At 38.7% G+C, this 26,872-nt stretch overlaps 1 protein-coding gene across 1 annotated transcript in view; it reads left to right on the top strand.

Annotated features, from left to right (window-relative positions):
* Positions 1–26,872, top strand: part of PTPRR (protein tyrosine phosphatase receptor type R) — a 117,162-nt gene that overhangs the window by 55,397 nt on the left and 34,893 nt on the right. The window contains exons 3-6 of the mRNA XM_060777460.2: positions 18,016–18,129; positions 21,864–22,016; positions 22,669–22,779; positions 25,869–26,131. Coding sequence (XP_060633443.2) covers positions 18,016–18,129; positions 21,864–22,016; positions 22,669–22,779; positions 25,869–26,131 — 641 coding nt within the window. The remainder of the gene's footprint in view (positions 1–18,015; positions 18,130–21,863; positions 22,017–22,668; positions 22,780–25,868; positions 26,132–26,872) is intronic.

Below are 26,872 nucleotides of genomic sequence, written 5' to 3'. Positions count from 1 at the left end.
ACCTCAAGAAACATATATATACACGTGCACACACACACACACACAATACAGTAAGCAAATAGAATCATATACAAACAAATTATAAGTGGAATCTTGAAGGAGGTTGCTATTTCCAACACAAACCACTATAATATGCTGGCTATACCTAATTTTATATCAATTTCTAAGTGTAAATCAAATTTATTGATTTATCTTTCCTTTAAAAAAATATATTTCAATTGTTAATATGATGTGAAAAAACCTCCCTCCTTAGCTTCATTAATCATCAAAATACTTTTCCTGTTCTAGAGATTCATATTACTCAAATCTTGCTTTGTTCTCCTTTCTTAGCCAATAGTTCACCCATAACAAACAGCCATAAAAACATAACAGCAGAGAATACGCATACTTAAAGCAAAACAAGATTCTCTTTCACAGCATTAACCACTGATTTCTTAACAACGGAAGCAACTCAGTATAAGAGAAAGCGCACACCCTATGAAAAGGCTTGTCCAGTGATGCTCTTTCTGCCTTGTGCCAAATGCTATAGCAACACATGCTAATGCTTTTCTGTGTCGGTGAATCAGTTCAGTTTCTGAGCCCTGCAAGCCTGAATGGCTGGCAGGAATTTGAATTCATTGAGAAATGTAGGTCGTTGTCTTCCAGTGTCACTATTCCTGTGAAACTGAAATATGAGGTGGCTCTTGTACAGGAAAGAACAGAAGTGGGTAGAAGACAAAAATGTGTGTGTAGAAGACATCTAATATTTCACATTGCTCTTTTTAATTGCCATTGTTCTTTGGGTTGAAACGATTTGAGTGGGTGGAAATCTGATTTGTCTTCCTTCTTTTCTATCAAGGATAAAGCAAAGAGTATTTATTGTAGGACAAAAAGTCTACTTTAATGGAGTAGCGAGGGATTGATATATCACATCTCTTTAATATTGGTTATCACCAACTGTTAAGTAATATTGAACTCTAATGGTACTGGTCTTAAAAAGATCCCCTTTAGCTGGTCACATATATTACCTCATTTACTTCAAAATGTGTTGAACCAGGCCTGGGGCATTTGATCCTTCAAACTAACATGAGACAAAAGCAGGTGGCTTCCTAAGGCACCTGAAATGGTGGTGGTGGTGATTGTCTTTGCTCCCCTGATCTATTGTACATTTAATCACTGTTTTATTTGAATGGAGGCATGTTGTGCCTGTGCTGATAAAGAATATTGCTTTTGCCAATTTTCTAGAAACTTGCTTTGATATTTGCATCAGGGATCCACTTACTGTATCAGAACCACTATTCTACTTCAAAGTTCTATGTGTGCTCAGTAATGTGCTTTGCCCCTTTGAAAAATGAATCAGTTAAATCTGATCCTCTTTAATGTTGACATGATGCACAGCTATTGAACTGTCACAGTGTATTTCAATTAGGTTTGATTTCCTTACCTAAAAGGTCTTAAAAGCTAATTGCCACAGAGTGCCTTTGTCTTCTTCTTTCAGAGAATGGAGTGATTATTTAGTAGGTCTGGGAGGAAGAATATGTAGGGTTTGTGCCACATTATTGATGCTAAATACAAAGCACATTAAAAAAGAGGGGTTCCTATTACCTTCTGCTTAGACATGATGGAAGGAAATAAGAATACAATTGTGGGAACAGAAGGATATATGCGTGCATGCCCCCACTTCTGCAGTGCAGTGGAAACACATGGGCTCTGTGACCCTGTTGGCATATACAATATAAAGGTAGGGTTTGGAAGAGTCACTTTTTCCACCCAGAATCCTTTAACAGTGACCATTGACATATTAGGTTGCTGTAAGTTTTCCAGGCTGTATGGCCATGTTCCAGAAGTATTCTCTCCTGATGTGGGGCTGTCGAATGTTCAGGGTGGAAGGAAGCACTCTTGTCTGCATGAGTCAAGTGTGAATGTTGTAATTGGCCAGCTTGATTAGTATTGAATAGCCTTCCAGTTTCAAAGTCTGGCTGCTTCCTGCCTGGGGGAATCCTTTGTTGGGAGGTGTTAACTGACCCTGATTTTTTCTTGTCTGTAATTCCTCTGTCTTCTGAGTGTTGTTCTTTATTTAATGTCCTGATTTTAGAGGGGTTTTTTAAATACTAGAAGCCAGATTTTGTTCATTTTCATGTTTTTCTTTTCTGTTGAAATAGTCCACGTGATTGTGGATTTCAATGTCTCCTCTATGTAAAACTCCAGTCATCACCCAGGTCAAAAAAGAAGCACAATTAAAGCCCTGGCAGACTGTGCAAAAGGAATCTGAAAATCCCACCACCTCCAAGACGAATTGAACCACCTAAACTGAGTTCTACAGGCCAATGGATAATCCATTGCAAGACCAAGAACAAGCCACGAGAGTAAAGACAAAGATCTATCCAGAGGAAAAGACCCTACAACAAATGTTACATTCAGCAAAGGACAAGAGGGATCCTCTCACTTCTGCAGGAGTCTACCATATACCATGCAGCAGTGGACAAGTCTACATAGGGACCACCAAATACAGCATTGCCCAAACACAAATCAAGGAGCATGAAAGGCACTGCAGACTACTTCGACCAGAGAAGTCAGCCATGGCAGGCACTTGATGAACCAACCTGGACACAGCATATTATTTGAGAACACAGAAATGCTGGACCACTCTAACAAACCACCATTTCAGACATGTGGGTGAAACATCAGGAGAGAATGCTTCTTGAAGATGGTCATACAGCCTGGAAAAATCACAACAACCCAGTGATTCTGGCCATGAAAGCCTTTGGCAACACACTGTCATATTTCTTAGAATTTCTAATGAGAACCTGGTTAGATCAGAGTAATGCCTTGACTAGTCCAGTATTCTCTCCACAAAATGGCCAACAAGCTGTCTATGGAAGAAAATGAATGCAGGAGATCCTTAGAACTTATTTTCCTACCGGGCAATGGATATAGCTTCCCATCTATGGGTCTTGAACAGCAATGTGAATTTAGCTCTGATTAATGTGGTGGGGTTTGTTGTTTTTTAGACTATAGGTGGCAAGCAAAAATAGCAAATTTAAATATACTAAGGTTGCTAGTATGAATTACTCTATATGGGATACTCAAATCAGTGTTACCATGGTCCACATGATCAGCTACCAAACTGAAAGGTGTCTACATTGCATGCCCCTCAGTCAGCCCAGTGGCCAGATGGCATCTGGACTGCCCAGTGGCTCCGGAACCAGTCTGACACTGCTGGCCCACCACCTTATTTTGTCCCAAAGCTAAACCCACATTGCTAGTTTAGTCATACTCAAGCTATAGATTGTTGTTGGGCCACATGTGACTCCAGGATGTCTTTATCAACCCCTACTGTGTCAACAGTAAATGAAAAAAAAAAGACCAATTATGTCCCGGAGATGTCCTAGTTAATCTTTGCTTTGCTCTGCTTGAACAACAGAACTCTTAAGTATCAACATTTTTCAAAGTAGGACACATCTAAGGAAATACACAAATGTTGTACAGTAACCAAGTATAATGAGAATTTCCATATTTTCTTAATTGGCTGGGGGCAAAACAGAAATATTGTGGTTTGGTTCTGTAAGCCTTCACAAGTATTCTTGTACTTCAATGAATGTAATTTCAGTTTTTCAGTAATTGTACTTTGGTCTAGAAAATGTAATTCTAAGCATGTTTCCAGGAGTCAGAAATATAAATTCGCTTAACAAAATATGATACTATAAAAATAGAAATAATGCAAGGGCTGCTAATTATGGACATTAATGGATTAATGGCTCACATTGAACTATTTCTTTACTCGTTTGTACTTCAAAATCTATTTTCAGTTATATGAGCACATGATTCACTTTAGATCCCTTAAAACCTTAGTGCACATCATGACAGACAAAAGAGTAAACACATTAAAAATTTGAAGATGTAGAAAGTAATGTGAATGACAATCATTATATGTCAATGGCCACATTTTCATAGATTGATAAACCAAGTTTTGGAGAATCTTGGTTTACCAAGTTTACCAAGTATATAGCTGCCTATACCATGTACCTCATTCACTCTCACTTTGTTTCTTCTAAGGAATAACACGATTATTTTGGCAGTTTTTAGTTACTTTTCTAGTTGTGCAGGTGTAGCCTTACTGGATGGTGGAGGTAGCATGTCACTGGTTTGCACTCTGTTTATGCTCCATCATGAATTTTGAAGTGAGCAACTGTCTTGTACTAGCCAAATGGTTTTAAAAATGACTCAGCAACCATTGTAGACTCTTTTAAGATATATAAGGAGATACCTTTTAAATGAATCTATAATCTTGATTGATTGCTTTGGAAACCTTGAAGCTATAATTCTAAGTAACCGCTTAGTTCCAGGCCACCTTGAGCATGTTATCAGGAAGCCTTTTTACAAAAATATTACCTGATTTAATTTAAGCTGCTACATAGCCTACAGTTTGTGGATCCAACCCATATATTCTAAACGAGTGGCAGAATTAATCCTGAAATATCTGGGTTAACCCTGATTGTTTAAATGACCAATATTCCTCCTCTGCCAGCTTTTCTGCATATTCCTCTTCAGTGTATGGCTTAATTGTTCTATTTTTAACTTTACTTTTGTGCTCGTTAAATGGTTTGGATGAATTTCATGAGCAGAAGGATTGTGACAGATGGTGAGGGGGTGACTAAGAGTAATCCATAGCTACCAAGTATATAGTATCTATCCTATAGCAACAGAGGCAGAAAAGCATCCAAAACTACCTTGATTCACAATGAGTACCTCTGGTAAAGTACAGGACAGCAACAATCTAGGTTTCTGGGGTGGTAGGGAAGAATGGGAAAAATATTTTTGCCAAAGCAAAAAAAGAAGTAAATGACATATTTAGACATTGGTAATGGTGATGGACAACCTTAATAAGAACTATGCCTAGGATCAGTTGCGTAGGTGAAGGTACCCCAAAATAAAAATGCTTCCCCCCAAAAGTTTTTCATTCATTCCACAAATGTCTAGGAAAGAAACATGGAAAATCATTCACAAGTAGAACTTTTGTATTTTGTGTATTCATATTGCCTTAATATCTTTTCCAGGCCCTTTTCATTGTATGTCTAAACTCTATTTCTGAATGATGAGGTTAGCAGACCAGATTAGCAATCAGGAAAATGGCTAGGTGAACCAATAGTTCTTCAATGGGTGACTGAACGTGCTTGATCTCAGTAAACAAATTGTTCCACATAGTGAAACCAGAGAGGGATCTCCTCTGCACCATGACTAAAGAAATACTAGGCCACAGTACATTAGGCTGGTTTTAGAGTTTAAAATTGGTTTGAATGCATTGAAATGTTTCCATTAATTTGATGGTTTGAATTATATCCCATCCTGAGATCCCTTGGATATAGGATGGCATATAAATATTTGAATAAATATATCACGTAGCAAGTGAATCATAAATAAATATACAATGTAGCAAATTGGAATTACTATCAGGAAAAGTAATAATAACAAATAATGGTTGCAATATAGATTTTGAAACAGCCAACCACTTCTTCCCCTGACAATTTAGGCTTTGATGTTAATAGCCATCAAACCAACTTTGACCCATGGTGAGACCTGAAAAAGAGACACCGATGATCATCAACTTCCCTGTTTAGATTTTAATTGAGTCTAGCTTAGCTCACAATGTGATTCATACAAAAATGTGTACAAATTCCCATGTGAACTTTATACAAAAATAAAGTTGTAAAATTGCAAGAGACAAATTTACTGAATGAATCAGGTTTTTTTTAAAAGCTCACTATATAAATATATGTATCCCCATACTGGGAAAAGCTGTTATATAAATGATGATGGCATAGTATATTCTAAAAAAATAATAATATAACCATGAGATTGCAAACCTCCTAGTGCTCCACATTCTGGTGTACTTTAGGATTTCCAAGGCCCAAAGTTTATCTGACAGCCTTGTCATAGGGCTGGCATCGGGAGGAAAGATGGAGCAGCAGGACGAATCTGTTGCCCTGCACACAGCTCTCTCTCTGCGATTACACGAGGAAAGTGTTGCCCTTGCAGAGAGGCCACATGTTGGCTCCATTGGAGCCACCACAACATGGGAAGTCTTCCGTGTTGGGGGAGAATGTGTCCGGCAATGCTTTCACCGCAGTTGGGAGCAGGGCCTCTGCTGGAACTCACGCAACATCTTGTGATGGCCAGCATGGGGTTCTGTCCTTTAGACAGGGTGAAAGCATTCTGGAACACTGAATTCACTCCATCTGATGAAGTTGTAAGTAAGAATGAATCATTTATAACTCGTATAAGTTGTTTTTCCCTTTTTCTGCTTGTTTTGTGAGGAAATTGAATCTTTTCTCTTACAAGTTTTGTTTTGAAATGTCTTTGGGACAATAATGGGATTACAATAACTGTTTTGGTGCTCTAACTATTTTGGTGACCCAAATAGTTATCCGATTATTCAATAGTAATAATTCAATAGGAAGTCCCACTATATTAGCAGAATTACTTGTAGATAAATATGGGTAGGATTGTTGCTTTTAGTATAAGCTCCAATTCTATGCACAATGATCCAAGTGTCCTAACCATTTAGCCTAGTTTTATGGTAGTCATTCATAGAGTTATAATGAGTTTGATCTAGTTGTTAATAACTGGTACACTTCCTTTGCTGGCCATATTCCTTGTTTCAAATTGATGTTGTACAAATTAAATAACACCTGCAGGAACCAGGAGTAAATTGCATTCTTTGTAAGCTACTCCTTAGGTGTCCCGGTCAATTAGTAACATTCAGCTCATTAGCTGTAATAAAGTCAATATTACAAACTTAGAAGAAGCTTGAAGAGTTTTTCTTACAGTTGGTCTCTGATGGCTGCTTATACAGTCTGTACACACATATATGAGAGTTTGATGTTAATTCTTCATATTGATTTCATAACATTTCTATACATGAAATCTATCTTCCTTTTATTTGTATCAGGTTGTAAGTTTTCTTACTACATGCAAATTATATTTAACATTTGTTTACCCAATTTCCCCCTATATTCTTTTTCCACTGACTAAGCATGTTGGCATTTCAGAATCTGGATCATCTTCTCTTATAACATTATTAACAGTCTTCTTCTTCTGCCTTCTCAATGCATCAATCTCATGACATTATGACTGTTAGATGTCCACGATGAGATGATTATATATGTTATGATTATCATTCAAAGAAGCCATTTTAATCTCTGTATGTGTCACAAATTCCTCTTCATGCTTACTTCATTTTTTTCATTCTCAGTATTTTCAGAATATTACTGAGCAACATAGCCAGTGGTTAGGATGCATCTCTGGACCATGACTATGTATAGATAAGTAAAAACTACTATAGAGATTAACAATTGCAAGTTTCACTTTCCAAGCTGATTCCACCCCTTCTTTTCCACCATATTCCACGAGTGTTGAAAAGGTGTCTACAGGGAATGATAAAGAATATAAATGATCAGATCAGCCCTAGCATTGGCAATTTGATTTTTATTATTTATTTATTATTTATTTATTACTTGCACTTATTAACCGCCGCTCTCAGGCTTCTTAAATTCGCTTTAAGAATTTCTACCCTCGTGCAAAACACTATTATTAATAACAGGAACTATATTTCTGTCCAGGTAGGTGGCAAAGAACAAGATGAGACAAAGCTATGTTACAAATGATTCACTCTCCATTTTTCATCCAAGATGTATTCTTGAGTAATGCTTGGGAACTTGATAAGGCTTTCAAGCTGTTGTGAAGTCTTCGTTAGCAATTTGTCACCTTCCTTTTATTCTGAAGGCAGCTAGATATTCCTGAATTTCTTTCTGCTTGGTTCTTGAATAATTAGAATTCAAAGCTAGTATTGGTTTAATTTGTTTGCCTACTCAAAATATTGGCCTTTGTACATGATTTCTAAGTGATCTAAAGGAAAGTACAGAAAAGAGATTTATCTTTATTTCTATATAAGGGACTTTAGCCTGTATTCCCTTGTGTCTAGGCTACAAATTATGACATTTAAGTAGGAGACATTAAAAACATGATTGGTGTGTTGACTGATGTTCACATAAACATGATATTTTATGCCTGTTCTTCTTCACAGGGGTTTAACCTAGGACCTCATCAGATGCAGTCTTCTCTCTGTGTTCAGGCACTGGCAAAAAGGTGCCCCACAAAGGTCATCCTGTGACACACAGCCACTTAAGATGTGTGCCCATGGGAATTTGTGTTGCCAGTGTGTTGAAACAGACAGAGGTGTTGCACTCCAGGCCAGGAAAGCCCTCTGACTTTAAACACCACACCTGAGTAAAAACGCAAGCAGTTTATTGAAGATAATTAAGAAGCAGTAGCAGTAAAAAAAACTCTCCGTAAAAATAGGTAAATCCAATTAGGTAGAAAGATAAGCAGAAACAAATAGTCCAGGAAATAAGTCCATCAGAGTTCATGAAAAACAAATACAGAAACTTCCAAGGTAAAACTCCAAAACTTGACTCATGAAATCAAACAAGGCACTTAATGCATGGATCTATCCAAGGCAAGGCTTCCAAGGACCAGAAAAGATGTCTTAACTCAATTCTAATGTTGCTTCGTCTGACTATAGATTCTGTACTTGGGATTTTTATCCCCTAATCTACTCTATGTCCCAAGTGGCCAGGAAGAGATTTCATTTCAGCCCTGACTCTGTTATCAATCTCTCTCTCAGTCTGGCAGAGAGCTGGAGAGATTGGTTTGTTTGCCTATGCTGACTAAAAATGTGCCTTCTATCTATTGACTCATTAATTTCTGCAGCTGACTCAGGTGCTGAGCTTTTCTCAGGATCAAAATCCTGGGAATTCTCTGGTAGCAATTCAAGCCCTCTTCCAGGGACCATACCATCATCCCCAGACCCTTCAGGAATATTCTCATCAGAAAAGACACTTTGAACAGGAATCCCATTGTCATTCTCTGCATCTAGGGCAACCTCATCATTAGAAACATCATTAGGTACATAACCCTCAGAAACATCATTGTCATTCCCAACATCCAGAGTACCCTGATCATTAGACACAATCACAGGCTGAACTCCAACAAGAGGATTCTGTTTTCAGGAGTTGGGTGCTACCCGAGTCTTAACTTCAGAAAACAGGGAGAAAAGGGGGAAAGCATGAGAAATGATGGGAAATGACGTGGGATGGCCTGCTATCCCAAAAAACAGGTAGGGAATGAAATCAGACTGTTCTTTCACTTTCCCCTTGCCTGTCTGATGAAGTCCTAATAGTGTTTTCTTCAACAGAAATGCCTAATCCCTCTTTAATATCACATAGCCTAGTTGTTTCACCTTTCCATAGCACAGTACATTCCAATTTGCAATATATTGTGTAAAGGAAAAGAGTTCTGTCTTGTCTGTCTGGCATTTATAGGCTTTTCTTGCCTGACTCTGACCAATAATATTCTCAATTATAATGTGCCTGCCTCTTTCCCTCTTATGGAAAGCTTTGCTACAGTTTCTCTGCACGCTACTTCTGATAAACTACAGAAGCATCAGGCACCTGAGCTGAATCCCAAAGGAACCACTCTCAGCAGTTCTGGGACCAGTTATGCCAGCAGTCACTTTACAGGGACTGAATGGGAATTGCTCTCTTTCACTGTTGGCTTAGAAACCAGTGCATGATTAGGATGATTCACACCCTGGTGAGAACAATGAGACAATCAGTACCTCACGCTTGGACCTGGAAACATCAGCCACATCTGAAAAGTAGAGGAAATTACAGAAGGTAGAATGCCAACTTTCTTTTTTCTTATGAACAAAATGGAAGGAATCAGCATGGTTGAGATTGACAGTGTGTACAGACTTGCAGGTTAGGGACCTGAGGCTTAGTGAATGTAAACTCTTCAATTTTATATTTAAATGACAAGCCACTTTTTTGGTTTTATTACTGGGTAACTTGAATGCAATATTTTACAAGTAGCAATTATATATATTTTACAATCTTTACATGCATAAAAATAAAGAAGAATCTCAAAAGGACAATGTTATTTTATTATGATTATGTATCATTTTCAAGCAGGAGACTGTCATTAAAAGAATAAATAAGTATAAAAATTAATGAATTTCTAATGATTTCAATCAATTGAACCCCCACAGACTTCTGTTCTTAAAATTTTTATTATTTTGACAGTTCAATGTGCCAAAACAGCCTTTTGGTTTCTCGGGTACTTATTTGCAAGATATCAGTAATATCTCACTGCTGTAGGACTACAGCAGTGAGATATTACTGATTCAATGTCAGATAATTATCAATTTTTGAAGAAGGTTTCAAATTTTTACAGTATACTACTTTTCATTTACTAGATGTGCAATTTATTAAAAGCAATTAAAAGCAATTTGGTACTTCAGCACTTTGAATAAATCAGTGTTTTTCTTTGGATCGGTGGGTTCCTAAATCAAGGTATGTTTGTTTGCATTTTCATTCATAAGAGGAAAGGTGTAAGAAACTGATGTTTTATTGATGAGTAATACATTTCTTTGGGGAGTTTTGTTGAAATTTTCTAGCTGTAGGTGAGCACATGTCCTCCACAACTGCAGCAGATTCTAGTAGGTATAAGGGTTATAGCGTTGAACTGGAAATATGTGGGGTCAAGATCCTATGTAGATCCAACAGAGTGAAAACCCCACAAGCATATTCATGCAGGGCTGTGTGCCATTGAAAAGTGAATGTTTAGCTGACCAGCTTGGAAGGGTCATTAAGAATTCTAGCGGCTCTCTTAGTGGCATGTGAAATTTAATGTGTTGTAAGATGCCTTGAAAGGTGGCAGTTAAATAATGTGGTAAATCAAATGATTGCATTAATAATAAAATGAAGTTCAATGGTAATGTTATATAAAGATGCCAGAGTGGAACTCATCCAGAGACTGGTGACCAAAATGTTAAAAGGTATGGAAGTGAAGCTGGGTGTGTTTAACTTGGAGAAGACTGAGAGAGGATAGCCATCCATTAATATCTAAAGGATTATCATTTAGATGATGGAGCAAACCTGTTGCCTGCTGCTCCTTATAATAGGGTGTGACCCAATGGATTCAAGTTGCAAGAAAAAAAATCCACCTAAATATTAGGCACAATCACATGATGGTAAGATCTGTTCAAGATGGAACAGACTTCCTCAGAAAGTGGTGGACTCTACTGTTTTGGCAGTCTTTAAACAGAGGTTATATGATCATCTCTCTGTAACGCTTTTGCTATGTGCTCTGGAATGCACTAGATGACACTTGCAGTTTCGTCCACCTCAATGATTCTATCTATCTTCTATCTATATATATCTATGAGTAAGTGCACTCATACACACACACACACGTTGGTGGAGTTCAGAATACTCATTGATTGTAGGTGAACTATAAATCCCAGCAACTACAAGTCCCAAATGTCAAGGTCTATTTTCCCCAAACTCCACCAGTGTTCACATTTGTGCATGTTGAGTATTTGTGCCAAGTTTGGTCTGGAACCATCATTGTTTGAGTCCACAGTGCTCTCTGGATGTAGGTGAATGACAACTCCAAAGTTCAAGGTCAATGCCCACCAAACCCTTCCTGTATTTTCTGTAGATCGTAGGAGTTCTGTGTACCAAGTTTCATTCAATCCTATCGTTGGTGGAGTTCTGAATGCTCTTTGACTGTAGGTGAACTATAAATCCCAGCAACTACAACTCCCAAATGACAAATCAATCCCCCCTTCCAATCCCACCATATTGGGCATATTGGATATTTGTGCTAAATGTTGTCCAGTGAATGAAAATACATCCTGTATATCAGATATTTACATTACAATTCATAACAGTAGCAAAATTACAGTTATGAAGTAGCAACAATAATAATTTTATGGTTGGGTGTCACCACAATATGAAGAATTGTATTTAGGGGTCACAGCATTATGAAGATTGAGAACCACTGATGTAGAAGAACACAGAGGTGAGATAAGAAGTGGAATGTAGAAGCTGGTAAATATAAAAGCATGTAACTCGTTAGTAAAGTTCTCTATGACTGCTGCCAAATAGATTTAGCAACATCTCTTCTTCTTGCAGATATTGCACAAACTTGTCAACAAATTAAATCATTCACCTCTGAAATAAACTGGGTGTTTGCAATGACTTATTGGAGTATAACCCAAAAGCGAAAGGCACTTTTCAGACATACCTTAGGAGAGAAAAAATTGAGATAAATCATGTTCGAAACCAAATCCTCTGTATCTTGAAAGCGTACACCTGCTTTTTCATTCATCTTTTTCTCTATGCTGTTTGTACAACATAAGGAACAAAAGGGCTTAGTTGACATTTGCACATGATTTCTAGCTTCTATCCGTACATGATATCCATCCAGTTCTATCATTTCTTGTTCCAAGAGAAACAGGTTTGGGAAAATAAATTATGGTAAAATAATAATCTTTGCAGGAGGACATGAAGTTTTTTTTTAAAAGTATCACTGCTATTGTGAATTGTCACATTCTGTGCTTATTTTGAATATGTCTGAACTCCAACAGAAACAGAGGGGCTCAAGGTTTAGCAATAAGTCCCATGTATTGTCAAAGGCTTTCATGGCCGGAATCATTGGGTTGTTGTAGGTTTTTCGGGCTGTATAGCCATGTTCTAAAAGCATTCTCTCCGGACATTTCACCTGCATCTGCATCTGGACTTTCCACAGATATATAAACCCAATTTCCCAGTTTCCAACACACCTCACAACCTCTGAGGATGCCTGCCACAGATGCAGGTGAAACGTCAGGAGAGAATGCTTCTAGAACATGGCCATATAGCCTTAAAAACCTACAACAACTCAATATGTTCCATATTTTATTTCCCTTTGACAAGCATATTCACAATTAATACTTACCCATCCATAGTTATGCCTAACTATTCCTGCATTTGGGTAATGTGTCTCATCAAGTGGCTGTGGTTCAGAATGTTAGTCTTTCTCACTTTCATTCCTGCTAGTTGAGTTAGACTACACATCCCATTATCCTCAGATACCATGGCCAGTAGCCATGAAGTCCATATCGGGGCTGTTGTGTAAATGGATTCAGGAAGACTGGATTGTGTATTAATCTTTCAGATGCCTCAAGGCAGCTTTCCTTATAACTGACTTACACATCTATTTGTCACACATTGCAAATATTACATGAAATCTAATTTTCAGAGGATTAGCCATGATTAGAGAGTAATTTTGATATTTTTTGTTTATTGATATAGATGCCAAAGAAAGAGATTAAAAAGTCACTGTTTTAGACTAAACTTCCAGAACCTCCCAGAAAGGACAGCTACTAACCAAACTGGGGGACCCTGCTCTAAAAAATGGAATTTCCCTTTTGTTTCTTCAACTATAGGTACTGATCCCTATTTCTGCACAGAATTTCAGACATTCATTTTTAAAAAGGAATTTCTTAGAATTCCAATACATCATAAGTAATTAATTATTTTTGTTACATTTTAAAGTAATGCTTTATCTTCTAGTTTCTCAAGTTCTTTTTAATTTAAAAAATAACAATTTAGCTGCTCAAATTTCTGGTGTCCAGTATAAAACACATTTACCTTCTGTCAATCACATCATCATCTCAACAATGACAACTAAGCATGAGGCAGCAGCACAAGGCTGTTGCTGAGCCATAGGATATTCTTTAATGAGACTACATTCCTTAAACTAGTAAAGTAACAAAAATATAATCTACCAGTAAAAAGAGATATGTTATTCCTTTAAAAAATGCTAAGTTGTAATTCAGTGTAATTATATACCTCAGTTATAAGGGAAAATTGCTAACAACAAATAACTAGTTACTTGTAAATATTCTTCCAAATTCATTTTCTACAGCATTCTCCATGACCGTTAAAATATTTGTAAGGAGTATTCCACATGACCTGCCCCCTTTCCCACCCAAGTTTAAAATTTCCCCACTAAAACTAGCACTTGTAATAAATGAAATGTTCCTAGGGACATTTTTACAATCTTATGTGATATAGGAGAAGACACATCTCATCTGCTCTCTGTAAGGGGCTTTTGAACTAAGACTGACATTGCTGCTCTTCATTCTTCACAAGATCACAAAAATCCCCCCTCCCCCCCAAGGTCACTCTGTAAATGTAAAAAAAATAGGTTTATATTTCCAAACAGATATAATTTTGGATTCAAAATCATAGGTTTGGAAATCATGAGGATCTGTCCACCAATTGCTATGCTGAGATCACAGCCTTTCATAGGAGTGGATTTTGGGAAGAGTTCCTGCAGATATTGCCACATGTGATCTCATCATACAGGACTTTTTCAACATCCTAGGATGCTTCCCCACCAGCCTCACAACAGACGGGAATTGCAGGACTTCTGGGTCCCACTCACAACGGAAGTGGAAGCATTGTATAACACTTCCCTGGCAACACAAGGGCCTTCTAGTTTTGTGCTGGCTCCAACAGAGCACTGCTTTGACAATGCTTCCCCTATGTGATGGGGAAGCGTCACCATAACAAAGTGGTGCCCAGGCCGACAGACTTGCCTCTTTGCTATAGAGGCTGGTGAAACAGTACAGGAGGAGTCCCCTATGAGATAAGGTCACTAGTGAGGGTGAACTGAGAAAAGTGGAAGGTTCCTAGAAAAGCAAAGAGCAAAATTGCTAGTTTAGGAATAAAATATCTTAGATTTCAGAACTGAAACCTGAGATCTAGGAAAGGACCCATGGTAATGTAATGGATACCAGTAATATTACAGAAAATGGTTTCTGGGTTTTTGATAATAATAATAATAATTTGGGGTTTTGTATAGTGTTTGTTTTGGGAGCACATCATCACATTAAGTGCATCATCACATTAAGTCACCTACCATGGCAGTGGGGGAATCCATCACCCCACACCCCATAATACCTGCAGTGCCACCTTCCCCATCACACAGGGGAAAATGTTGCTGCCCAGCTTCTCTCCTGCACTCACTTCGTTGCTCCTTCTATGATGCTTTCATCACAGTTCAGGGATGGGGCCCTGCCAGAGGTAGCTGTACGTTGTTTGATGAAATCCCGCAGGCTCCATCCCTGAACTGCACTGAAAATGCAGCCCCCTCCCTCCTGACCTTCTGTAAGAAAGTAAACCTAGCTTTGTGATCAGACATTTGGAGAACTTGCGAAATAGAAAGATATTGAATTGATGTGCATTGACTAACTGGAACAGCTGGACTACATTTAAGGATCATGTGATTAACTGCAAATGTATTGTTTTATATGTTTTCAAACTGTTTTAATGTATTTTAAAACTCTATTTATATATGGCTTCATATGGTTGCCTACTTGTAAGCCACCTTGAGTCCTCTCCGGGGTAGAGAAAGGCAGAGTAGAAATGCCGTAAATAAATAAAGTATCATACAACAGGTAAATTTCCTCACGTGATGAAGTCCAAACGTTTCTACTAAGTCTTTTGATTGGTGAGGAGCTAACAGCCACTAACTCTATATAGCTGCTGCCTTTGTCACTAGAGCTTGGCAAGGGCATTTTATGGGTATTTTGCAGGGGACCTTAAAGGAAAAATCAGGAGAGCTGTGCACAGTATATATATGATGATGAGCACCAATGGTGACAGTGCTGTTGCAGTGAATGCAACATCTGTTTTCTTGCCAGAAAATATACAGCACTATTCCTACAAACTGATTGTCTATTGAAAAAGGTGAGGCTTGATATCCCTATATCTACATTTCAACATTTCAGCTTGTCAGGGGAGAAGAACACAGCATAGAGGATGCCTTCAGGGACGGATGCATTTCAATGAGTTCAGCCTTGTTAGAGAGGTTAAAAATAATAAAGGGGGGTTGCTATGTTCAGAGCAAGAGTAAGAAAAAGGACATGGCAGGAGCCCTGCATTGAGATAGTGAAATGATAATAAAGGGCAGGGAGAAAGCTGAACTGTTCAGTACCTGTTATGTCTCAGACTTTTCTTTAAAAGAAAACAGGGCCCCAACTATTGCTCCCCAATTTTTGCTTCCTTTGTTCAACTACTGTCATCATCCTTCACTACTGGCTAGGCCTACTGATAATCAGATCTTGCTGAGTCTGTACTACTATCCCCACCCTCCTCCGGCAGATTGATTTATTTAGTTTATTTAGAACTCTATCTTCCCATATACTTTGTGACAACGCTAGTCCATGGCATTGATTGCCTGAAACACAGAAACCTGGAAACTGTAGCTAATAGTTGCAGTCACTAGATAAATCAATTGCACTGGGAAATTGATTCCCCGTAGAGTGACTATCTTCTTCCCCTTTAGGTTCACAAGTCACAACTGCCAACGCATTTAGCACATTCAAAACTCTTTTCTCTTTGGGGAGCAAGTGCCATAAATGATAAACAGTACAGAGCAGCCAAGAGTATGATTAGTTTGTGTTGTCTAACTTTGGCTGGTGCAATACTTCCTTTATCAAATTGCTTTCTTTGTGCCAGCAATATCTCGAGAAGATTTATGAAAGTTGTGTTCTGTTGTTGTTTGGAAGGTTGAAAGTCAAGCTCTAACTTGGGGTGCATCTATACCAGTGGTTCTCAACCTGAGGGTCCCCAGATGTTTTGATCTTTAACTCCCAGAAATCCTAACATCTGGTAAACTGACTTGAATTTCTGGGAGTTGCAGGCCAAAACACCGGGGGACCCACAGGTTGAGAACCAATGGTCTACACTGTAGAATCAATGCAGTTTGACGCCACTTTGACTGCCATGGCTCAATATTTTGGAGTTCCTGATATTATTGTCTGATGTGGCACTAGCACTTTTCAGCAGAGAAGGTAAAAAAAACCTTGTAAAATTACAACTTCCATGATCCAATAGAATTGAGCCATGGCAGTTAAACTCGTGTCAAACTGCATTAACTCTACAGTGTAGATACAGCATTGGTATTTCATGTTATATCAACACTCGATATCAGAGGATAATATTGCCAGGCTTGCAGTCTGGATTCAGCCCTTCCGGACTTTCCCCTACTTGATTTTTCTGACATGCAACAAGGGTGCATGGCTAAAAAGAAATAGGCTATGGCCTTTGTGAGAATTGCAACATCATCCATGGCAATCCATAGCTCGATTAACTCATTGCTCATTTTATGAAGTGACAAAAGTTTTATTACTTTAGTTTTTGGTTTCTTTTATTAACTTCAGAAAATCTGATGGAAAAGGTTGAAATGTGGGAGAAAACATGAAACCCACCTATTGAGACAACAGAATTAAATGCTTATATTTTAAAAATCTGGCTTTGAATTCTATTTTGAAGAAATCTTATCCATGACATGAGATAACATTTTCATTTGTCATGTTACCCTGTCAAAATAAAATTCAGTTTTATTTTCCATATGAGAGAGCAATACACAGCAACAAGTTTTATGAGGTTGGAGAACTCCGCAATTTGTACAAATATCTTTCAAGCAAAACTAGTTTCATCAGTTCAACAAAGATATGCAGGTTAAGATAGTTAGGAGTAATTTTCATTGCTTGGGAAAGGGACTTGGGAAATGAATGAGTGAATTGGGATTTTTCTTCCTTTAGGTACAATTTCATTGGAAGCAACCATAATAGCAACTGCCCTGCAACTTGTATTCCAGTTAATGCCCTAGAAAGATGAACTCAGGCACCTTCTACATTGGCACCATATCCCAGGATCTGATCCCAGATTATCTATTTAAGCCAAACTATTTGGTAGTGGAGACTCATATAATCCAGTTCAAATCAGATAACCTGGGATCAGACCCTGGCCTATAGGGAAGTGTAAAAGGGGGCTCACATACCAAGGTGTTAGATTACAGGGAAATAAACTAGTAAGAAGTGTCTTGACTTTGCTAGAAACTTAAGGTTATAGGAAGCAAGGAGATTAATATTCTTTAACAGCCTTTGATGAGATGGAAGCTCATTTCTCCCACACCTAAAATAAATCTTGCTCTGCATTTAAAATGAAATTTGACTTCGCACATTATCATCTTAGAGGAAAATAAAACATTTGCACAATTCACTGAGGTAATTCATTAGCAGGGAACTGTGCCTGCTGAGCAAGATTAACATTTGTATGTTTTGGGTTTGTTTTACAGACGCTGCAAATGGATGTAAACAAGCTGAATATCACATTGCTTCGGATCTTCCGTCAAGGAGTAGCTGCTGCTTTAGGACTGCTGCCACAGCAAGTGCACATCAACAGACTCCTTGTAAGTGGCAAGCCTTTAATGTAACTATTTGTACTGCTTTGTTTGCATGTTCTGAAATCCAGCCTAGTTGAACACTGAGAAGATTTCCTACAACTGCTGACTGCAGGACTAACACCTTACAGCCATCCAAGCTTACTAGTACAACTCATTCTTGTAAGAAGTCCCAGAACACATTCATTTTGATCGGTTTTGGCTTGTGGTCCTTGAGATATTGTTGGATTCCAAGTCCCATCATCTTTGATTTGCTGTGCTCTGTGAGATAATAACAGTGCTCCATGCAGTCATGCCAGCCACCTGACCTTGCAGGTGTCTACAGACAATGCCAGCTCTTCGGCTTAGAAATGGAGATGAGCACCAACCCCCAGAGTCAAACATGACTGGACTTAATGTCAGGGGAAAAACTTTACCTTTTACTGTGAGATAAAAGGAATTTGTTGGATGTGCAAATATAGATGAAAAAGGTAAACACTGGGGACTGGAACCTTTTGAAGGATTAGCAGGGGTTTGTTGAAGGCTTTTTTGGCTTGAATCACTGGGTTGCTGTGAGTTTTCTAGGCTGTATAGCCATGTTCTCTTGATGTTTTCCCCACATCTATGGCAGGCATCCTCAGAGGTTGTAAGGTCTGGGTTGTTGTAGGTTTTTTTCCGGGCTATATTGCCATGTTCTAGAGGCATTCTTTCCTGACATTTCACCTGTATCTATGGCAAGCATCCTCACTACCTCTGAGGATGCTTGCCATAGATGCAGGCAAAACATCAGGAGAGAATGCCTCTAGAACATGGCCATATAGCCCAAAAAAACCTACAACAGCCCAGTGATTCTGGCCATGAAAGCCTTCGACAATATGTTGTAAGGTCTGTTGGAAACTAGACAAGTGAGGTTTATATATCTGTGGAATGCGGAATGATTGAGTCTTGTCTGAAATTACCCTGTTTTTTTTTTAGTGTTGCTCTTTATTTACTGTCCTCATTTTAGAGTTTTTTTAATACTGGTAGCCAGATTTATAATTGCTTCACTCAGCAAAGGACAGGAGGGATCCTCTCACCTCTGCAGGAGTCTACTGCATACCATGCAGCTGTGGACAAGTCTATATAGGACCACCAAATGCAGCATTGCCCAAACACAATTCATGGAACATGAAAGGTACTATGGACTAATTAAACCAGAGAAGTTAACCATAGCAGAGCACCTGATGAACCAACCTGGACACAGCATATTATTCGAGAACACAGAAATGGTGGACCACTCTAGCAATCACTATGTCAGACTACGCAGAGAAGCCATTGAAAGCCTCATGTGGACAATTTCAACGTAAAGGAAGAAACCATGAAAATGAATAAAATATCGCTACCAGTATTAAAACTCAACTCAAAAATCAGGACAGTAAATAAAGAGCAACACTAAAAAAAAAAAGAGGGAAAATCCAGACAAGAATCAGTCAAGGCCAGATAACACCTCCCGACAAAGGATCCCCCAGACAACAACCAGCCAAGCTTTGAAACTGCAAGGCCATTAATCAAGGTGGCTAATTGAAATATTCACACTTGCTTCAAGAAAACAAGAGCTATTTCTCCCACCCCAAACATTCCACAGATATATAAACCTCACTTGTGATGTGAGTTTCCAGCTGACCTCACAACCTTTGAGGATGCCCAGCATAGATGTGGGCAGAATGTCAGGAGAAAATGTTTCTGGAGCAAGGCCATACAGTCCGGAAAACTCACAGCAATCCAGATTAGCAGGGGGTTTCAAAAGCTAGGGAAAAAAGGTTCAGGGATCACAACTGGGAATCTCCCCTATTCCTTGTCTAGGCCAAGTGTAAAAAATCCCTAAGGAGATTTCATAAAGGCTTTTGCATGAGCAACGTTCTGACACTTGTACCAAATCAATTACCTTCTATCTATCAAGGAATATAATCTCATCTATTGGGGCACTATAAATCTCCAAGCAGCCACCTACAAACACAGAGACATTCATGTGTTATTTCCTTGAACAATGTTAAATTATAACAACATCCTTTACATCCATAAGCCATCCCAGCAAGCATGCATCAGATTCAAAGTGGGACATATATTTATTTCAGCATAGCCTGATAAAATCTTAGCAAAGCTAAGATTTGGTCTATTTTTATAGGAATGTTTATCAGTTATCAGTTATCAGGTACAGCACAGTTGTCATGTACAGCATTCTTCTTATGTTGCAGGCTATCAAAGGCAGTCTAATCTGTGGGCTCTATCTGACTCTTTTACCTTTTCCTAGACTTAAGCAGCTGCCAGTTTCCCAGTGATACATACACACTGTAATATAGTCAGCTTCCTGTATTGCAGTTTGTATTCCAGGCATTGTCAATTGTACCAGGTTACACTTTATTCTTCATTGATTTATTTTGAGCTTGCACAATCATCAACTGAATATTTCAGAATATGTAACATGCTACCCCAGCAGTAGGCCTTCTCTCAGGCTGGATCTACACTGTCCCTATATCCCAGGATCTGATCCCAGATTATTTGTTTCTCCTGGGTTACCCGGCAGTGGAGACTCATATATCCAGTTCAATCCAGTTCAAAACAGATAATCTGGGATCAGATTCTGAGATATAGGAGAGTGTAGAGCAGTGGTTCCCATCCTTTTTTTTTTTTTTACCAAGGACCACTTGACCAGGGACCACTTTGACCAGAGACCAATCTCCAACCAAAAGGGTTATGAATCAGTTTTGGTAACTTTAGATTTGGTTTGGTTATTTGGGATGCTGATTCAGAAAATTGCATTGGATAGACCACATCAGTTCTAGTGTCTGATACACAACATATGTCCTCCAGTAGTCGCTATCTGCTCACCCACAAAAAACCATATTTAATAATCTAGACCAGGAACAGGCCAAAAACAAAGACACCAGGGCACTCTCACTTCCAAAAGCCACATGGAATGGCTTTGCTCAGGGGGAGGGGGAGGGAGGAGAAACAGCAGCCAGGGGGGTTGTTGTTGTGCCTTTCTTGGGTAATCAGCCTCTCCCCTCCCAACATCTCAATTGCCTTGGCACTATAAGAGGGTTTCACAAGACAAGTCACCTTTGTTGAAACAGTGTAGTAACAGTGAGACCGTGGACCATATTTTAGTTCTTGGGGACCACTGGTGATCCATGGTAGGTGTAGTAGGAAGGTCCAATCGTTATGTTCTGGTGGAGATTAATAAGATCACCACCACACATCTAATTATTTTAGCTACAGAAAAATGCGGAAGTACATTCAAAATCCCTAGCAGGTTATTTGAAAGTTACTTTTTTGGACTAGTGTGGATGTAGCCAGGCATGTAGCCGGGGGGGGGGGCTGAGGGGGGCTTTTTGCGAACCATCATGACCCCCCCCCCCCCAAAATTCTCATGATGGTTCACGAAAAGGTCTTACTGGTGCATTATTTAAACTGTTATGTTTATTCATATCATGATCTGATCACCGTACTCAATATATCCCATATGCATGGGGGTATTGGGATAACGATACAAAAGGTTTGCTAGGATAGACCCTTTTTCACTCAGACTCAGCCCCCCCCCCCCCCCCCCCCGAATCGAAATCCTGGTTACGGGCCTGGATGTAGCTCTTTTCAAATGTCTACATTTTGGACATTTATAATTCCAGCTTGGAATGGGAGGAACCAAACCATTGAAGGTTCTTTCTAGTTGGGTTTCTTAAGAGCAGACTTTCTTCTACCCTTTTATATATATATTCTTTTACTAGGGCAAGAAAAACTGCATTGAGCTCTTTGTATCACCGGTAAATAGGAAAGGAGCTTATGATACACTCCCATCAGAAGAAGTCCTGAGGTCTCTTAACATCAATGTACTGCACCAGAGTTTATCCCAGTTTGGGATTACAGATGTATCACCAGAGGTAAGTTACTAGCAGTGTAATGTTCCTCATGTCACCAGGAAAAAAAATGTCTCATAAGTGCTGTTTTTCAATCCTGTGCTTTTTTAAAAAAAAATTCCATCCTGGGCTTGTTTTCTCACTTTTGCAGGGGTAGCTGTTGATAACCTCGTGAAATTTCATCATACTGACATGGTTCATTTATCTTTTATACATTGGCCCTCTTTGCTTATCAGCTCATTTCATTTGCATCTGCTTTTGGTTACTGGTAAGGTTCACACCTGTGATAACCTGTTGAAAGAGTTGTGGGACAAGATAATATAAGAGACGAACTGAAAATGTCAGCAGTTCTTGCTGAATTCTCATCTGCCGAACCAGGTGGTTTCCAAGAAGAAATTAGGCTTGGTTATGTAACCTGATACAGTTTGCTATATTTATGAAAAGACCTTTCCAGCAACCACTAAGGAAATACTAAAGTAATCTTTTACTCATGTAAGAGTAATGGTATCAACATTGTTAGGAGCGTGATCGGTATTGATTTACTCAAGTGCTTTATATTCTTGAAAAATCTTACTAAGAGAAAAAACTTCATACCTAGCTGACAAGGGCTCTCAAGTGCACACCCAGAACCATGTAATTACATGTTGTTTTCCTTTTGTGTTTTTGAAAATCAAAGAAAAATGTTCTGCAAGGCAAGCACGAATCAGGCAAACTCTGGAGCAAAGAAGGGTTTTATGCTGTCATCATCTTTCTCAGCATCTTTGTTATTATTGTGACATGTCTGATGGTAAGTTGGTTGCTTTAATTTTCTTTTCTTCACTTGCCTCTATCTGAAAAGCAAAACCTGCCTACTTGTTCCAAAAGATGTTTGTGTAATGCAATCTGTCCTTAATCTGTAACAAACGTAACTCTGCAAGGTCACATTTGGCATAAATTGTAATTATTTATCTCTGAAGAGTGACATTTATGTTTAACTGATTTTAAAAAGGAGATGATTTTGATGTTTTAATGGGGGAACTATTTTTTACAAATGTCCCTCATTCAACCACATGTACTTGCAGTCATCATGGTTGAGTTATTGTCACAAATCCATAATTATGTTGTTCTTTGAGCAGGAAAAGTGGGTGGAAGAGGGGCTAGGGGGCTTACATCTTTTTGAAGAGAACTCCTCGTGTGACAGCCTGAAAGCCAAATGGGTGATAACATATTGCATGTTCACTACCCATTTATGCACATGCTGTCCTAAATCCAATTTCTAGTTCCAACTAGAACAGTGGTTTTCAACCTGTGGTTCCCCAGATGTTTTGGCCTTCAACTGGTAAACTGGCTGGGATTTCTAGGAGTTATAGGCCAAAACATCTGGGGACCCACAAGTTGAGAACCACTAAACTAGAATAACCCATTGAGTCAAATGATCAATGGCAGCAAAGGTTCCAATTAGAACAGCCCATTGAGTCAAATGTCCTGACAAACATTTGCATCAAGATACGCTGATCAGGGAAGTACCATTCGCTGTCACTCCCCACTGACTGTGCTCTGAGGAAAAAACATGATTCCCCTCTGCAAACTATGGTTAGAGTTGCAAAGCCTGAGATAGTTTTGCTTTTTGGATTACCTAATTTGCACTCACACACTTTCTTCTAAGAGATCACGAAAAGGGTATTCTTGATAATCTATTTAATTCCAGTGTTTTCTGTGCTGTCTTTCCACCCTTTGTGCTGTTCTCATTTATGGAAGTGTTATCTTCGGTTTTAGAGCTCTAAATATATTTTCTATCCAAATTGGCAAAATGCTATTGGGGCATTTTAAAATCTTCTTTTGGGTATGATTATGCAGTTGCCTCCTGTCGTCTCTCCCCTGGTGATAGCATTTCTGAATTGCCCTTTATTAGTTAGCTTCTGTTATCTGCAGTGTTGGGAGTGAATTAATCCCTAGTTTACACAACCAGAGCAACAGCTTTGTATTGTTATTTTCCTTTTGATTATCTCACTTGTGAAACTGGGCTTGTAAAAATTAAAAATGAACATTTGCTTTGGCCTCAAAGGGAGGACTAATAAAAAAACTCCCTCAATAAGAGTGATCATCTTCAAGAATAAGGAGGAAACTACTAATTAATGGACAATTGCTAGCATACAAAGGAACTCACTATTATAGGAGATACTTTGGAGAATGAATAGTACTACATTCTCCGTGTCATATTTACTGTCATATTTGGGGAGCATGGCAATATACTAGATGCTATGGAGACTATAGAACTATGTCCATTGTGGACCAATAAAGGAGGGAGGAGATGCCTCCCCTTCTGAATTTGAAAGGGTCCTCTGAAAAACAAACACTTCCCCTAACAAGCTGCCATCAACTATATGTAGTAATTGTTTATTAATTGTGTAATGTGTTAGGTTATTAACTGTTTTTACACCGTAGCATTGAATTTTTGCTGTTCTTATTTGTTGTGAACCGCTGTGAGTCGCCTTCGGGCTGAGAACAGCGGTATATAAGCAGAGTAAATAAATAAATAAATAGTTTTATTTTAATTTTATTACTGAGGCAAGCAGTGCGTTGGTAGCCCAAATTTTTGGAAGTAATTGTCACAGCTTGGTGAGTAAGAAGTTATCCCTGAACTTAAACATAACATTAAGTTGAAGGCAAAGCCAGATTCCTATGAATTGGAGCCAGTCTTTAAAAATTGTCTTAGGGCCCTTCCACACACAGCCATATAACACAGAATATAAAGGCAGATAATTCACAATATCTTTTTTGAACTGGGTCATCTGAGTCGACACTGCCATATAACCCAATTCAATGTGAATTTTATACAACTGTGGGTGGATCCAGACAGACACTTACCCCAGAAGCATCCACGTTTTAAAAATGTGGATTTTCTGGTAGACCTGACCACTCACATCCCAGAAAGCACGCACTTTCTGGGGTGGGTGTCCAGACGTTCTTTCAGGACAATCCCGAGAAAACGTGTGGAGGCCCTACCCCTCCTCCCCAAAGCCCCCAGACCCCTTAGACAAGTAATAAAAACTTTTGTAGTGCCCATTAGAAGCCTCAGCCGGCTCTCCCAGCGCATAGAAATGATGCGCCAGGAGAGTGGGGAGGAGCGATTTTCCTCCAACTCCCACCTCCCCACTCTCCTGGCATGTCATTTCTACGCACCAGGAGAGCCAGCTGGGGCTTCTAATGGATGCTACGTAAGTTTTTATTACTTTTCTAAGGGGTCTGGGGGCTTGCGGGGAGGGTAGTGGCTATTCCTACAGTTTACCGGGGTTATTTAGCCTGGTAAACTGTGGGAATACTGTCTGGACTGCAGCATTCTGCAGTCCAGACCTGGAAATAGTGGATTTATCCCACACCTTCCAAGAAAGCACAGAATAAAACCACTATCCAATTAATTCACTACAAACCAGGAACGTTGTCTGGACAGCCTCTCCTTTATTGTGGGAGTTCCCACAATAAAGGCCCTATGTGGAAGGGCCTCGGTTTTTTTGTGTTTCACTCCAGCATGTCAGTCTGATATTTTGCCTTAGCATCTGTTCATGGCAAAAAGACGGATATAAAAGTTTTGATTCTCCAAAAGACCGTCTTTCTCATCAGCCCTAGTTACCAAGGATTGTGGTGAAGGATTCTAGGAACTATGACACACAAAAAAATATCTGAAGTCACAAGTTTCCAAACCCTGATCTAATAACAATCTTGAATATTGAGTACAAAAATGTGTTGAATGAAATCTGATTTTTTTCAGATTTAATAACAGTGTTATCTATTTCCTGTGATGATTATTAATATCCACTTCATTATCCAGTTCATTTCATTACTTTGTGTCTTTTTAGAATGTAAGATAAAATAAATTCTTTTATCTATTTTCAACAGGTTCTGTATCGACTGAAAGAGAAAATACAATTTTCGGTCAGGCAAGATAAGCAGAAAAAACAGGAAATTCACCTTTCTTCCGTCCCGCTTCAGAAAGCTCCATCTGAGTACAAAGCAGCAAACAGAATGGTTCAACCTGAACAAGCTCCTAAAGTTGTAAATGTTGTGGTTGATCCTCAAGGACAATGTCCTCCTGAGTTCAAGTCCAGCCTTTCAGCCAGCCCATCACCTTTCAAAATGAAACCAGTGGGATTGCAAGAAAGGTATAGTTATGCCCTTGTTAGTAGTACTTATCACTGTTAAGGCAGGAACGGAGATTTCTCAGCTTTCCATCATTTATCACCATTAGTTAGACTACCTAGGGATGATAGGAATTAAAGTTCAACAATACAGATTTTCTAGTCCTGTTCCAAGATGTAACCCTACAAGTCATGTTTTAAAGATTAAGTGATGTGCTGAGTTTTGTATTTCTGCAGCAAAAACAATGGTTATAAGACATCTATAAACTGGCAAATAATGAAATAATGGGACTTCAGCATCCACAGATTTTGATATTTGCATAAGGTCCTACAACCATATCCCAGCGGAAACCAAGGATCCACTTTACATTGTAAAAAGCCTCTCAAAATTCAGAGACACGTGAGAACTGAAAGATAATCGTTCTCCTGTTTGCACATTAGTAAATCAGATTATGCTGCATTAAAAAAAACAACACAAAACTATTTCATCCCCATGCCTACATGCCATATGATGCTTAACTATGATCTTACTCCTAATTACAGATTGGCCTGAAGTGTCATTCAGCGAGAGCAGTTCTTTTATCTGCTTGACTATTGCAATTATTCTTTATTTATTTAGAAGATTTCTCATTATTGGAAATATTTTCTAATCCTCCAGGCTCACTCTATAAGTGAGTAGGGTGGGCGCTGAGAATTTACCATGCTAAATTGCCTTAGTTTGGAAATGATGTTACTGGTGATGGGCAGTGACATCTAGAGGAGAAA

The sequence above is a fragment of the Anolis sagrei genome, chromosome 5 (genome assembly GCF_037176765.1).
Source record: "Anolis sagrei isolate rAnoSag1 chromosome 5, rAnoSag1.mat, whole genome shotgun sequence".
NCBI classification, from domain to species: domain Eukaryota; kingdom Metazoa; phylum Chordata; class Lepidosauria; order Squamata; family Dactyloidae; genus Anolis; species Anolis sagrei.
This window is presented reverse-complemented; position numbering and strand designations above follow the sequence as displayed.